This window comes from Erpetoichthys calabaricus, chromosome 14 (genome assembly GCF_900747795.2).
Source record: "Erpetoichthys calabaricus chromosome 14, fErpCal1.3, whole genome shotgun sequence".
Taxonomy (NCBI): Eukaryota; Metazoa; Chordata; class Cladistia; order Polypteriformes; family Polypteridae; genus Erpetoichthys; species Erpetoichthys calabaricus.
In genome coordinates, this window is record NC_041407.2 from 41011682 (window position 1) to 41027466 (window position 15785).

A 15785-nucleotide genomic window follows, 5' to 3' on the forward strand; every position below is an offset into this window, starting at 1 on the left:
GTTGGTAGAGTTGAAGTATATGGTGGCCTGCTTTGTTTAGCTGAACACATTATCCACTGTAACCATCATTAATTAATATAAGTGAGAGTGGATGTGAAGGAGGGAAGTTTTGCTGTATAGTAATTTGAATTAATTTGCTAGTTGTTCTTTCCTTATAGGTTTGGCCATGAAAAATCAGAAGCCACAAAGCAAAAATGACATTTTGGTGCAGACAAGCAACGATGGAGCACTCTTAGGGCCTTCTTCTTTCAACAGTGAGGAAAATCATACAGTGCAAGAAAATTCAGACATTTCTTGCTCACAGGAGGAGTTGCTTTCTGAAACAGAGTCCAAAAATGATGGTAAGAGTATCCTATGTGCAACCACTTGTTATTGTTTGAAATTGTTACATCTGTCCATGTTTGTAAACTAGGAATTGTAATTGGCAATACAGTGCAACTAACAAAGTTGCAGCAAATGATACATTTAAAATTGAAAGGGATAAGGAATATTTTTCCAACATTTTTGAACATTTACACATTAAAAATTAACAGTTATAAAAATGGTCTTAAACCATCCAGATGAGTTAGCTACCTAATGTAGCTAAGGAGCCAGGAGCTTGTGTGTAAATGTATAGACTTTTGCCCCTTTCAAACTTGTGACAGCAGAGCTTAGAAGAGTGTGAATTAAGCATATAAGAAACTGAAACATAAATAACTGTCATCAATTGGTCAAGGAAAAGTGTTTTTTCCACAGGGCTGCATGAGCTTTGAAGTAGACGGCAAGAAGACAAAATTACTTGACTATTCACAGCTGTTTAAATAGGCAATAGGTGGTAATAATTCTCTTATCTTTCTACCTCTCTTTTCTTGTACTCCTGGGAGCAGAACTGATCCATATTAACATCATAATGAGAATAAGAGAGGTGTACAGAGAAGATGACAATTTTTCTTGTGAAGTGCGTTATTTCCAAGAATGTAGTGCTAGTGTCATATGAACATGCAACTCTGGGATCTTAATTTGTTTAAAGTCTGAGTTAAAATACAGTAGTGGTAGTTAAATTATTGTATTTAAAAAGACCTTATCTCTCCATTATTCAAAAAAAAAAAAAAAAAAATTGGGAGGAGACTTCGATGAGACGTGATCTTTTGAAGAGAGATGGAGAAAGACATTTTCACTTTCCGCGAGACGGGTAGGTCTTGTCATACTTACAACCTTTGGAAGCAAGTCCTGTGATACACATGCAGAGCAGGTTAGAGATAATGGAAGTTGGAGAATTTGAAAGTCTCAAGAAAATGGGAGTAAAGCTCACATTAGCAGAAACAAATGGAAAATATTACTCTGTGAAATAACAGAACAGCGAAAAGAGATCGAATGGTGTTTGAGGGAAGAAGAGGGGCAAGGCAGTGACTTTAAAACATTCTAAGTGGCGCACGAAATGCAGATCATGTTGCACAGGAGCAGCGGCAAGCCAGCAGCTGATCAAGTAAAGCGGAGGTAAAAGAAACGACTATTATTTGATTCCCATTTTATCACCGTTCAAGAGAGGTTTCGGAGGAGCGAAAGTGGCTCCTTGGGGTGCGTTCAGCTCCCCTCTTCACAACGGTGCATAGCGCTGGCGGTGGGTGGGTTTAAGGGGTAGGTAAGTGAAGTGCAGATCACGTGGCATGGCAGAAGCAGCAAACCAGCAACTGATCGAGCAAAGAGGAGGTAAAAAAAAAAAAAAGAATTTGTTTACCATTGTATCACCATTTAACAGGGGTTTCAGAGGAGCGGCCACGTCTACTTGGGGTGCGTTCAGCCGCATAGCGCTTGGCCCCCTCGCTTTTGGTAAGATTTTATTGTTGATTGAAAAGCGCCCATGCTTTTATTTTACGAGTGATGTATGGGAGACTTATGTTTTACTTTTTCGTACACTTTTTAATTTAATATAAGCGTGGTTTTTAAAAAGTATTTTTATATATATATATTATTTTCAACTTTTTAGTCTTGGGTTTGTTTTAGTATAATTTTGTAATCAATATACAGGTACTGGTCATAAAATTAGAATATCATGACAAAGTTGATTTATTTCAGTAATTCCATTCAAAAAGTGAAACTTGTATATTAGATTCATTCATTACACACAGACTGATGTATTTCAAATGTTTATTTCTTTTAATGTTGAGGATTATAACTGACAATTAATGAAAGTCCCAAATTCAGTATCTCGGAAAATGAGAATATCAATTAAGACCAATGTAAAAAAAGGATTTTTAGAAATGTTGGCCAACTGAAAGGTATGAACATGAAAAGTATGAGCATGTACAGCACTCAATATTTAGTTGGGGCTCCTTTGGCCTGGATTACTGCAGCAATGTGGCGTGGCATGGAGTCAATCAGTCTGTGGCACTGCTCAGGTGTTATGAGAGCCCATGTTGCTCTGATAGTGGCCTTCAGCTCTTCTGAATTGTTGGGTCTGGCGTATTGCATCTTCCTCTTCACAATACCCCATAGATTTTCTATGGGGTTAAGGTCAGGCGAGTTTGCTGGCCAATCAAGAACAGGGATACCATGGTCCTTAAACCAGGTACTGGTAGCTTTGGCACTGTGTGCAGGTGCCAGGTCCTGTTGGAAAATGAAATCTGCATCTCCATAAAGTTCATCAGCAGCAGGAAGCATGAAGTGCTCTAAAACTTCCTGGTAGACGGCTGCGTTGACCTTGGACCTCAGAAAACACAATGGACCAACACCAGCAGATGACATGGCACCCCAAACCATCACTGACTGTGGAAACTTTACACTGGACCTAACGCAACGTGGATTCTGTGCCTCTTCTCTGTTCCTCCAGACTCTGGGACCTTGATTTCCAAAGGAAATGCAAAATTTACTTTCATCAGAGAACATAACTTTGGACCACTCAGCAGCAGTACAGTCCTTTTTGTCTTTAGCCCAGGCGAGACGCTTCTGACGCTGTCTCTTGTTCAAGAGTGGCTTGACACAAGGAATGCGACAGCTGAAACCCATGTCTTGCATACGTCTGTGCGTGGTGGTTCTTGAAGCACTGACTCCAGCTGCAGTCCACTCTTTGTCAATCTCCCCCACATTTTTGAATGGGTTTTGTTTCACAATCCTCTCCATGGTGCGGTTATCCCTATTGCTTGTACACTTTTTTTCTACCACATCTTGTCCTTCCCTTCGCCTCTCTATTAATGTGCTTGGACACAGAGCTCTGTGAACAGCCAGCCTCTTTAGCAATGACCTTTTGTGTCTTGCCCTCCTTGTGCAAGGTGTCAATGGTCGTCTTTTGGACAACTGTCAAGTCAGCAGTCTTCCCCATGATTGTGTAGCCTACAGAACTAGACAGAGAGACCATTTAAAGGCTTTTGCAGGTGTTTTGAGTTAATTAGCTGATTAGAGTGTGGCACCAGGTGTCTTCAATATTGAACCTTTTCACAATATTCTAATTTTCCAAGATACTGAATTTGGGACTTCCATTAGTTGTCAGTTATAATCATCAACATTAAAAGAAATAAACATTTGAAATACATCAGTCTGTGTGTAATGAATGAATCTAATATACAAGTTTCACTTTTTGATTGGAATTACTGAAAAAACTTTGTCATGATATTCTAATTTTATGACCAGCACCTGTATTTTAACACTTCCTTTTATATTTCTATCCATTACTAGCGCTATCTATTGGTGAAATCTTTAACTATTCTTCATATGAAAATTTCATTTAATTAACATGGATTAATTGATCAATTAGTGAAACTGATTATTGATTCATGTATTGTCATCAGAAGTGAGTAAGTGGGCAAAATTTCAAGTCATTTGGACAATAGGAAGTGGTTTAAATATCGATTTACAAAATTTGTACCAGACAACAAACAGGTAAATTTTAAAGTAGCTTGGTAAAAAGTAGATCAGCAATTTCTGAAATACTCGGGACAGCCTGTCTGGCACCAACAACCACATTCATAGTCACTTAAATCACCTTTATTCCCCCTTCTGATGCTTGGTTTGAACTTCAGCAGGTTGTCTTGCAAATGTCTACAAGCCTAATTGCATTTAGTTACTGAAATATGACTGGCTGATTTAAATATTTGCATTAACAAGCAGTTAAACAGGTGTACCTAATAAAGTGGCCAATGAATGTATAATGCAATGTTGACTGGCTCATCAATTCACTCACTTATCAACAAAACACTATTTCCGGTTTAGTTAAAAAGCTGAAATTTGGCAGGATGTTAAGAATGAAAGGATAGTTCAGTATATTAATATTTAGGGGTAAAACCCCAAAAAACTAAATACCCTAAAATCTCAAAAGTGCCATAACATGTTTGAGTGAAATTTGGTCACATTATAGCAATACAAAATTGGTCAATGCCTTTATACAGTGATCCCTCGCTATATCGCGCTTCGCCTTTCGCGGCTTCACTCCATCGCGGATTTTATATGTAAGCATATTTAAATATATATCGCGGATTTTTCGCTGCTTCGCGGGTTTCTGCGGACAATGGATCTTTTAATTTCTGGTACATGCTTCCTCAGTTGGTTTGCCCAGTTGATTTCATTCAAGGGACGCTATTGGCAGATGGCTGAGAAGCTACCCAACTTACTTTCTCTCTCTCTCTCTCTCTCTCTCTCTCTCTCTCTCTCTCTCTCTCTCTCTCTCTTGCGCTGACGTAGGGGGGTGTGAGCAGGGGGGCTGTTCGCATACCTAGACGATAGGGACGTTGCTACCTTCTGTGTGCAGCTGCTTCCTGAAGGACATGCTGCACGGTGCTTCGCATACTTAAAAGCTCAAAGGGCACGTATTGATTTTTGACTTTGTTTTTATCTGTCTCTCTCTCTCCCTGCTCCTGACGGAGGGGGTGTGAGCTGCCGCCTTCAACAGCTTTGTGCCGCAGTGCTTCGCATACTTAAAAGCAAACAGCCCTATTGATCTGTTTGCTTTCCTCTGTCTTTCTGACAGACTCTGCTCCTGACGGGCACTCCTTTGAAGAAGAAAATATGTTTGCATTCTTTTAATTGTGAGACTGAACTGTCATCTCTGTCTTGTCATGGAGCACAGTTTAAACTTTTGAAAAAGAGACAAATGTTTGTTTGCAGTGTTTGAATTAACGTTCCTGTCTCTCTACAACCTCCTGTGTTTCTGCGCAAATCTGTGACCCAAGCATGACAATATAAAAATAACCATATAAACATATGGTTTCTACTTCGCGGATTTTCTTATTTCGCGGGTGGCTCTGGAACGCAACCCCCGCGATGGAGGAGGGATTACTGTATATGTGTGTATATATATATATATATATATATATATATATATATATATATATATATATATATATATATAAGCCGTCTACCAGGAATATTTATTATAAATTAGTTGATGCATTTATTTGTCAATATTCATTAATCCTATGTTGACTTGCATGCTCAATCCTGCACTGTTAGCATGTTTTATACTAATGAAACATGCAGAAGAAGCATTTGGCTCATAATGAGCAGCCCAGGTTTTGCATATTGCTTATTAAGTGAATAAACTGAAATGTTGGTGTAACAGATGTTCCATAATTAATGTAGACAAAGTGCTTATAGGAATGTATTATATACATAGAAAAACTTTCATCTCTATTTTGACTGTTACTTTTATCAACACAGTTCAAAAAGTGATTTTAACAGTATTTCAGAAATTATAAAAAGTGAGAATTCCCTGAAAAAAATGTGTTTTCAGAATTATGAAATGGGTAGATTTCATATAGAATAGTCCACTTCAAGAACAAGTGTGTGTGTGTGGTAATCTTACTGCGTGCCAAGAACATTTTAAAAATAAGAAAGCTTTTTTGAAATTAAATAAACATTTGGTTGGAATAATTGCAGGTTAAGGTAAACAGTGACTTCAGCGTGCACTTGTTGTTTGATTCTTGCATTTTTTGGTTTTACTGAAGTTTTAAACTATCACATTATCAGGAGAAAATTATCAGAAGTTCTTTCAAAGATAGTAAAATTGTATGTATTAAGTTAACAGGTACATCATAAATATACAGTTTCACAAATATAAAGAAAACTGTTTTTACGCTTGTAAGACTAATTAATTGCTAAAAAAAAGTAAATAAAATCTAAAATCAAAAAGTGGTGAAAACTAAAACAAAATAAAAACTTAAAGTAAAAAATCTATATATCTTAAAACTAGAAAAACGCTAGTATATCTTCTGGGGATGCTGTCTGAATCATCATCCATTCTAGCCAGTATTGCCAGATATAGGAGTTTACTTGTTAGATAAACAGTATTGAATATGTGACATTAAAGGCAATTATCCATCCATTATCCAACCCGCTATATCCTAACTACAGGGTCACGGGGGTCTGCTGGAGCCAATCCCAGCCAACACAGGGCGCAAGGCAGGAAACAAACCCCGGGCAGGGTGCCAGCCCACCGCAGGACAATTATACAATTTGGATTTTTCATCAATTGTAAAATAATGTTAGTTAAACTTAGGGAAATAAAAAAGAACAATAATTGTAGTAAACTTCAGATAGTAATATCTAGCATGTCATTGCAAGATGCATCACTATATATAACAAGAGTCATCTATACTAATAAAAGGCAAAGCCCCCACTGACTCACTCACTCACTCACTCACTGACTGACTGACTCACTCACTCACTCACTCACTCATCCATCACTAATTGTCCAACTTCCCGTGTAGGTGGAAGGCTGAAAAATGGCAGGCTCATTCCTTACAGCTTACTTACAAAAGTTAGGCAGGTTTCATTTCGAAATTCTACATGTAATGGTCATAACTGGAACCTCTTTTTTGTCCATATACTGTAATGAAGGAGGCGGAGTCACGTATCGCGTCATCACGCCTCCTACGTAATCACGTGAACTGAAAACAAGGAAAAGATTTACAGCATGACTCAAACGCGGGAACGAAGGTAAATGACGTTAATTGTTGAGTGTCTTTTAATGCTGTGTAAGCATACATATTAACACATGTGCAATTAAAGGTGTGCATTTACGGGGTGATTTCTCAGGCTTAAAAGCTCGCCTTTTATTAAAAAGGTAAATGCAAACTGTTTTCATTCTGAAGGGCACAAACCACATTGGATTTCAGCCGTTAAACACGCAAAAATGTCGGTACACCAGATAAATAAGCGCAACATATTATCAGTTGTATACTTACAATACATATAGAAATGTGTTAAATGTTAACTAATAGTATGGGATGGTGTTTTTCGACTCGCGCCTTGATTTAAACGATTGCATATCTTGGTGGGTTTGTGTAGCTTATTGTCAATATCTTTACACCTGTTTTTAAGACTTATTGACTGAAACGGGCTTTCACGAAAAAACTTAGGGCTTTGCTACAGGATACACCCTCCACAAGTTAAGGAAGTAAAAATAAAGGTATATATTTCTGTTTTATTTAAACCTTTTAAGTTCATATGCATAGCCCCATTTGGCTGTTTTAGTTTTTTTTTTTCTTTCTTCAGTAATATTTAATCTCCTTAAAGAAAAACAACATATGCATTTTACTTTTTTTGTATCTCTTTAGTAATATTTTATTGTAAAAGGATAGCCAGTATTTAAACCTTTTATGTTACTTTATAAAGTTATTTTACACAATGTTGAAAAATTAATAAGAAAGCTACATATTTTGGCAGCTGCTGCTTTAATTTTCAATTAAATGAAAAAAGCTCTCCAAGAGAAAACCTCAATGAAGAAGAAACAGTTTGCACTATCTAAAAAGGAGAAACCCTCATTTATAAAGGTTTGCTGCAGATGACTTAACTGAAAATAAATGAATAGTTCCTATGTGTATAATACATATTTATCTGTTTGACTTTATTCCAGCAACTTGCAACATCTGAGGTACAATTTGTTACATTACTTTTGTTTTTTGCAGCACAGGCAGGTGAAGTGACTTCCTCAGGGTCACACAGTGGTGTCAGTACCAGGATTTGAACTGACAAGCTCCGGGTTTGCTGAAATATTACTGAAGAAAGAAAAAAAAATGAAAATGGGCAAATGGGGCTATGCATACAAATGTCCATCCATCCATTATCCAACCCGCTATATCCTAAATGCAGGAGCCAATCCCTGCCAACACAGGGCACAAGGCAGGAAACAAACCCCGGGCAAGGTGCCAGCCCACCGCAGGGCGCACACACACACCCACACACCAGGGACAATTTAGAATCGCCAATGCACCTAACCTGCATGTCTTTGGACTGTGGGAGGAAACCGGAGTACCCGGAGGAAACCCAGACAGACACGGGGAGAACATTCAAACTCCACGCAGGGAAGCGAACCCGGGTCTCCTAACTGGCACCTTTCACTGCATCACCATGCCGCCCGCATACAAACTTAAAAGGTTTAAATAAAACAGAAATATATACCTTTATTTTTACTTCCTTAACTTGTGGAGGGTGTATCCTGTAGCAAAGCCCTAACTTTTTTCATGAAAGCCCCTTTCAGTCAATAAGCCTTAAAAACAGGTGTAAAGCTAAACTTGCAGCACCGCTATTCAATTACACTTGCCTAACGCCTCTCCTAAGGGGAGATACTGTGGGATTTGGGCATCCGTCAAAGCACCAATCACAGGCCCGATTAGAAAGCGGGAAGCTGTGATTTGTCATCTCCCTCCCATGTAACAATCACAGCCCGTGTTACAACGCACTATGTATGTATGTATATATGTACTAGCAAAATACCCGCGCTTCGCAGCGGCGAAGTACTGCTTTAAAATTTTAAATAATAAACTGAGGGAAATTATACCAATAATTATTTGTTAAGGATCTCTTTGTATACCATGTTGTCAGTTCGCCCCTCCGGTTGTAATATGACCAAGTTGTGCGCTGAGCTTACTCTTGAGCATGCAACGTATACTTGGCCATGTGAAAAGCAAATCAAGAACAGCAAGACCGCGCCAGCTGCGGAGCTCAGCTTGGAGCGAAATGAAGTGAATGAAATGAGGTGAATGGGAGGGGAGATGATCACGTGACTCCAACACCCGCCTTAACTCTCCATCCCTCCACAAACACACGAACACAGTCTCTCGGATCCCAACTCTCCTTTATATATATATATAGATAAATAGCAAAATACCCGCGCTTCGCAGCGGAGAAGTAGTGTGTTAAAGAGGTTATGAAAAAGAAAAGGAAACATTTTAAAAATAACGTAACATGATTGTCAATGTAATTGTGTTGTCATTGTTATGAGTGTTGCTGTCATATATGACACAATTAGTGATGAGTGAGTCAGTCAGTCAGTCAGTGAGTGAGTGAATCAGTCAATGAGGGCTTTGCCTTTTATTATTATAGATAGATATCTATACTAATAAAAGGCAAAGCCCTCACTGACTCACTCACTGACTGACTGACTGACTCACTCATCACTAATTCTCCAACTTCCCGTGTAGGTGGAAGGCTGAAATTTGGCAGGCTCATTCCTTACAGCTTACTTACAAAAGTTAGGCAGGTTTCATTTCGAAATTCAAAGCGTAATGGTCATAACTGAAACATATTTTTTGTCCATACACTGTAATGGAGGAGGCGGAGTCACGTATCGCGTCATCACGCCTTAACTGGAACATATTTTTTGTCCATACACTGTAATGGAGGAGGCGGAGTCACGTATCGCGTCATCACGCCTCCTACGTAATCACGTGAACTGAAAACAAGGAAGAGATTTACAGCACGAGTCACACGCGGGAACGAAGGTAAATGACGTTAATTTTTGACTGTCTTTTAATACTGTGTAAGCATACATATTAACACATGTGCAATTAAACGTGTGCATTTACGGGGTGATTTCTCAGGCTTAAAAGCTCACCTTTTATCAAACGCGGGAAGAAAGGTAACTGACGTTGTTCACTGTCTTTTAATACTGTGTAACCATACATATTAACACATGTCCAATTAAACGTGTGCATTTACGGGGTGATTTCTCAGGCTTAAAAGCTCGCCTTTTACTAAAAAGGTAAATGCAAAACTATTTTCAATCAGTTTATTGAAACGCTCCCGTTAAGGATTGCAATAACATATTCGCGAGATAAAAGAACGAAGTAGGGGGAAATGGAGGAACAGCCGCAAACAGCGAAGAGCAAAAAATTAATTAAACAATTGAGAACGGAGCGAGTTAAGCATACAAGCATGTTCATAAGGGAAACAAAGCACGGTGTAAAACGTAAGTTTAAATTAAGTTTATAGAAACGCTCCCGCTGCGGATTGCAATAACATATTCGCGAGATAAAAGTTTAATGAGAAGACACGAGGTATAAACGAACCACACGCCTTGGCGCAACGTTAGGGGCAACAGTTTCAACCATTCTATGATCTGCTTCTCGCAACTGAAAGACGGCACATGGCGGATGTTAGCCGACTTGCTGACCGCAACGTTAGGGGCTTCAACTATGGCGCTGACGCCACATCTCAGTGCCAACACTTTGCAGACTGTACTTAAAAGACACGCCCTCCTCACTGGACAGTTAGAAACACCAATCAAACTAACGATGACATCAAGTATTACCCAATCAAAAGTATGAAAGGAGGCATCTTCATAAAATGCGTGTGGGATGATTTGCATGAGACGCTGCTTTAAAAAAAAAATGATAAAAAAAATACGGGATAAATCCCGTCCAGTATTGATTCAAAATGGGACGCGCAATTTCATTCTCAAACGCGGCACGATTCCGTATTTTAAAGGACGGGTGGCAACCCTACAGTGCCAGGTAACCACCCATACAATCAGATTGTGATTCAGACTAGGAATGCAATGAATGTAATTACCCCGATCTACATACAAGGCGAAAGTCTTGCAACATTCAAAGATGATGGTTTGGGATAAGTACACCATACAACATAAAAGAGCTTATGAAGCCTTGAACCGAAAAAAGCAAGATCTCAGAGATCATAAAAAAAAAAAATAGGAGGTAATGTCGTTTTACTCGCTGTAGATTTTAGTCAAACATTACCAGTTATTCCACGAGGGAGACCAGCAGATGAACTCAACGCGTGTTTAAAATCCATGCTTCTCCCACGCTCGGTTATATGTCGCGTGTTCTCAGGTAGGTACACCAAAAAATTTATACATTTAAGCATGTAATGGGCAAAGAAAAAATGAGGTATACCCGAAGGCACTGCAGTAGTACTTAATGTAACTTTACTTCTTAAATGTTAATGTTTTACTGTTTAATAATTTATACGCTTCTTATATGTTGTTCAAATTCTTTTATCAAAATACCAGTGACAGCGCAATGCACGATAACATGGAGTGAATACACCATACGCATCCGCCCACGGCTGCCCTGCTGTGCGCAGATAGGAGTTGATTCTACAATAAAATAAAATAAAGATAAAAAGAGTAAAACAATCATCACCCATAAAGCGTGTGTGTGTGTATATGTGTATATATATATGTTGATATGTGGATGTGTATATGTATATATATATATATATATATATATATATATATATATATATATGTAGATATGTATATATATGTGTATATGTATATGTATATATATGTTTATATGTGTGTGTGTGTATTTTATATATATAAAACACAGCAACACTCATAACAATGACAACACAATTACATTGACAATCATGTTACGTTATTTTTAAAATGTTTCCTTTTTTTTTCATAACCTCTTTAACACACTACTTCTCCGCTGCGAAGCACGGGTATTTTGCTAGTATGTATATATATGTGTATATATGTATATATATGTGTGTGTATATGTATGTATATATATGTGTGTATGTATATGTATGTATATATATGTGTGTATGTATATGTATGTATATATATGTATGTATATGTTTGTATGTATATGTATATATATGTATATAACCATATGGTTATTTTTATATTGTCATGCTTGGGTCACAGATTTGCACAGAAACACAGGAGGATGTAGAGAGACAGGAATGTTATTCAAACACTGCAAACAAACATTTGTCTCTTTTTCAAAAGTTTAAACTGTGCTCCATAACAAGACAGAGATGACAGTTCCGTCTCACAATTAAAAGAATGCAAACATATCTTCCTCTTCAAAGGAGTGCGCGTCAGGAGCAGAGACTGTCATAAAGACAGAGGAAAGCAAACAAATCAATAGGGTTGTTTGGCTTTTAAGTATGCGAAGCACAGCGGCACAAAGCAGTTACAATGAAGGCAGCAGCTCACAACCCCTTCGTCAGGAGCAGAGAGAGAGACAGAGAAAAACAAACAAAAATCAATACGTGCCCTTCGAGCTTTTAAGTATGCGAAGCACCGTGCAGCATGTCGCTTCAGGAAGCAGCTGCACAGAAGGTAGCAACGTGAAGATAATCTTTCAGCATTTTTAGACGAGCGTCCATATCGTCTAGGTGTGCGAACAGCCCCCCTGCTCAATCCCCATACGTCAGGATCAGAGAAACTCAGCGCAAGAGAGGGAGAAAAGTAAGCAATCTAGCTTCTCAGCCATTTGCCAATAGCGTCCCTTGTATGAAATCAACTGGGCAAACCAACTGAGGAAGCATGTACCAGAAATTAAAAGACCCATTGTCCGCAGAAATCCGCGAACCAGCAAAAAATCCGCGATATATATTTAAATATGCTTACATATAAAATCCGCGATGGAGTGAAGCCGCGAATGGCGAAGCGCGATATAGCGAGGGATCACTGTACACACATACATGCACTTACAATTACATAGAAATCAATATAAACAACATTAACATCATTATCATATGATAATATGAAGTAATATATAAGAAGCACATTTCATATATAAATTATTAAACAGTAAAATCTTCTTCTATAATTTGCTACCGTGGCTATTCGTTTGTCTGTGCAGGATTTTAAATCACCTGTAGCTCGCAAACCGTTTCACTTATTGACTTGAAATCTGGTACACATATAGTACGTCACGTCTGCTATCCGCTTTATGGGTGATGATTGTATTACTCTTTTTATCTTTATTTTATTTTGTTGTAGAATCAACTCCTATCTGCGCACACCAGGGCGGCCGTGGGCGGATGCGTATGGTGTATTCACTCCATGTTATCGTGCATTGCGCTGTCACTGGTATTTTGATAAAAGAATTTGAACAACATATAAGAAGCGTATAAATTATTAAACAGTAAAACATTAACATTTAATAAGTAAAGTTACATTGAGTACTACTGCAGTGCCTTCGGGTATACCTCATTTTTTCTTTGCCCATTACATGCTTAAATGTATAAATTTTTTGGTGTACCTACCTGAGAACACGCGACATATAACCGACCGTGGGAGAACACGCGTTGAGTTCATCTGCTGGTCTCCCTCGTGGAATAACTGGTAATGTTTGACTAAAATCTACAGCGAGTATAACGACATTACCTCTTTTTTTTTTTTTTTTTTACGATCTCTGAGATCTTGCCTTTTTCGGTTCAAGGCTTCATAAGCTCTTTTATGTTCCATGGTGTACTTATCCCAAACCATCATCTTTGAATGTTGCAAGACTTTCGCCTTGTATGTAGATCGGGGTAATTACATTCATTGCATTCCTAGTTTGAATCACAATCTGATTGTATGGGTGGTTACCTGGCAGTTAACGCTTATACATGGTCATCATGTCGTCTAACATCCGCTACGTGCCCTCTTTTAATTGCGAGAAGCAGATATATATAGCCAAATTCTCGCGCTTCGTTGCAGCGAAGTACTGCTTTTAATTTTTTATTAAGAAGAAAAGAAAACCTTTTTAAACGGTTCGAAAATATACCAATAACAATTTAAGGATCTGTTTTTTTGTGAAGCTCCCTTTTCACAGCTGTCGCGCTACGGCGTGTGTTTCGTTTATTTGACAGTATGTAGATCGTGGTAATTACATTCATTGCATTCGTTTTCTGAATCACAATCTGATTGTATGGGTGGTTACCTGCCAGGTCACGATTGTGGTTTGTCAGCAAGTCGCCTTACGTCCGCCACGTGCCCTCTTTCTGTTCCCAGAAGCAGATCATAGAATGGTTTTAATAGTTTACTTTCAAATAATGCAAAGAGTATGCAACACGTGTTTCTCCCTAATTGTGGACTCATCAGGCGTACACACTCACTGCATCCGCTCTCGGGAATCGAATCTCGAACGTCAGCGCCAGAGGTGAAGCCCCTAACGTTGCGCTACGGCGTGTGGTTCGTTTATACCTCGTGTCTTCTCATTAAACTTTTATCTCGCGAATATGTTATTGCAATCCGCAGCGGGAGCGTTTCTATAAACTTATTTTAAACTTACGTTTTACACCGTGCTTTGTTTCCCTTATGAAGATGCTTGTATGCTTTACTCGCTCGCTTCTTATTGTTTCGCTCCCTTCTCAATTGTTTAATGAATTTTTTGTTCTTTGCTGTTTGCAGCTCATCCTTCATTTCTCCCTACTGCGTTCTTTTATCTCGCGAATATGTTATTGCAATCCGCAGCGGGAGCGTTTCTATAAACTTAATTTAAACTTACGTTTTGCACCGTGCTTTGTTTCCCTTATGATGATGCTTGTATGCTTTACTCGCTCGCTTCTTATTGTTTCGCTCCCTTCTCAATTGTTTAATGAATTTTTTGTTCTTCGCTGTTTGCGGCTCCTCCTCCTTTTCTCCCTACTGCGTTCACAGTCTTTTCACGTGATTACGTGGGAGGCGTGATGACGTGACACTCAACTCCTCCTCCCACGGCCATCGAGCTGCCGTCCATTACAGTATATTGTGAAAAAAGAGGTTCAAGTTATGACCATTATGCGTTGAATTTCGAAATGAAACCTGCCTAACTTTTGTAAGTAAGCTGTAAGGAATCAGCCTGCCAAATTTCAGCCTTCCACCTACATGGGAAGTTGCAGAATTAGTGATGAGTCAGTCAGTCAGAGAGTCAGTGAGGGCTTTGAATTTTATTAATTAGTATAGATATATATATATGTGTGTGTGTGTATATATATGTTTACATAACTTCTTTAAGACACTACTTCTCCGCTGCGAAGCGCGGGTATTTTGCTAGTAATTAATATTGTTTTTTTGGCACTTTTGAAATTCAAATCTGCCATGTATTACTATTAATTTTAGCCTGTTTTAATTATGTGGAATTAATGATGAAGCCATGTACATGTAGTTGTATGCCCTCTCTAGCCTTTGTTTGGCTGTTAACGTTTTGCTAGCTAGGCCTATTAAAAATTACAGATTTGCTTTAGAAGTGAATGATGTAATTTTAGGTAAAAAGGACATTAGTTTAATTATTTAAATTGGTGTTTTTCTTGACCACTCAGTGACAGTGTATGTTAATATTTTGAGATTTCACATAGGTAAACAATCTATTAATGAATGAATAACACATTATTATGAATCATTTAGTGTGCCTTACGACGCATGATGTTTTTCGTTTTGCTGTTAGGAGCAATAATTTATTAATCATTTCCTGATCCTACGCTGGAACAGGTGACATAAAGCTGGCCATGTGAAAAACATGGTTCTTTGAGGTAAACTCCAGTAACTTTAAGCGATTGTCCTTGAATTTTATTTATGGGCATCGCAAACGCAAGACATACTGGAAATTGAAACCTTTTGAATTTCGAAAGGAAATTAATTGGAAATTATTGGTATATGCCGAATGAAAATGTCCTCTTCCATTCTGATTCTGGTTAGAATAACCTTGATTATGTGTTGATAATGTGATGGTGTTGACACATCCTTGATATGTAATTTTTGTCTAAATTCAATTAAGGAATGTATTATTCACCAAAACTATACCTTTTGGATATTTACAGTTCTCTCACTTGGTAATTGTGTTTTGATGAAAATCGGAATTGACAGACTT

The 15785-nt window shown here is 38.2% G+C and overlaps 1 protein-coding gene across 1 annotated transcript in view; it reads left to right on the forward strand.

Annotated features, from left to right (window-relative positions):
* The window catches only part of LOC114664699 (alpha-taxilin-like), a 148669-nt gene that overhangs the window by 38856 nt on the left and 94028 nt on the right, over positions 1 to 15785 (forward strand). Inside the window, exon 2 of the mRNA XM_051936330.1 lies at positions 159 to 341. Within this exon, the coding sequence (XP_051792290.1) occupies positions 167 to 341 (175 nt within the window). The 5' untranslated portion in view covers positions 159 to 166. The remainder of the gene's footprint in view (positions 1 to 158; positions 342 to 15785) is intronic.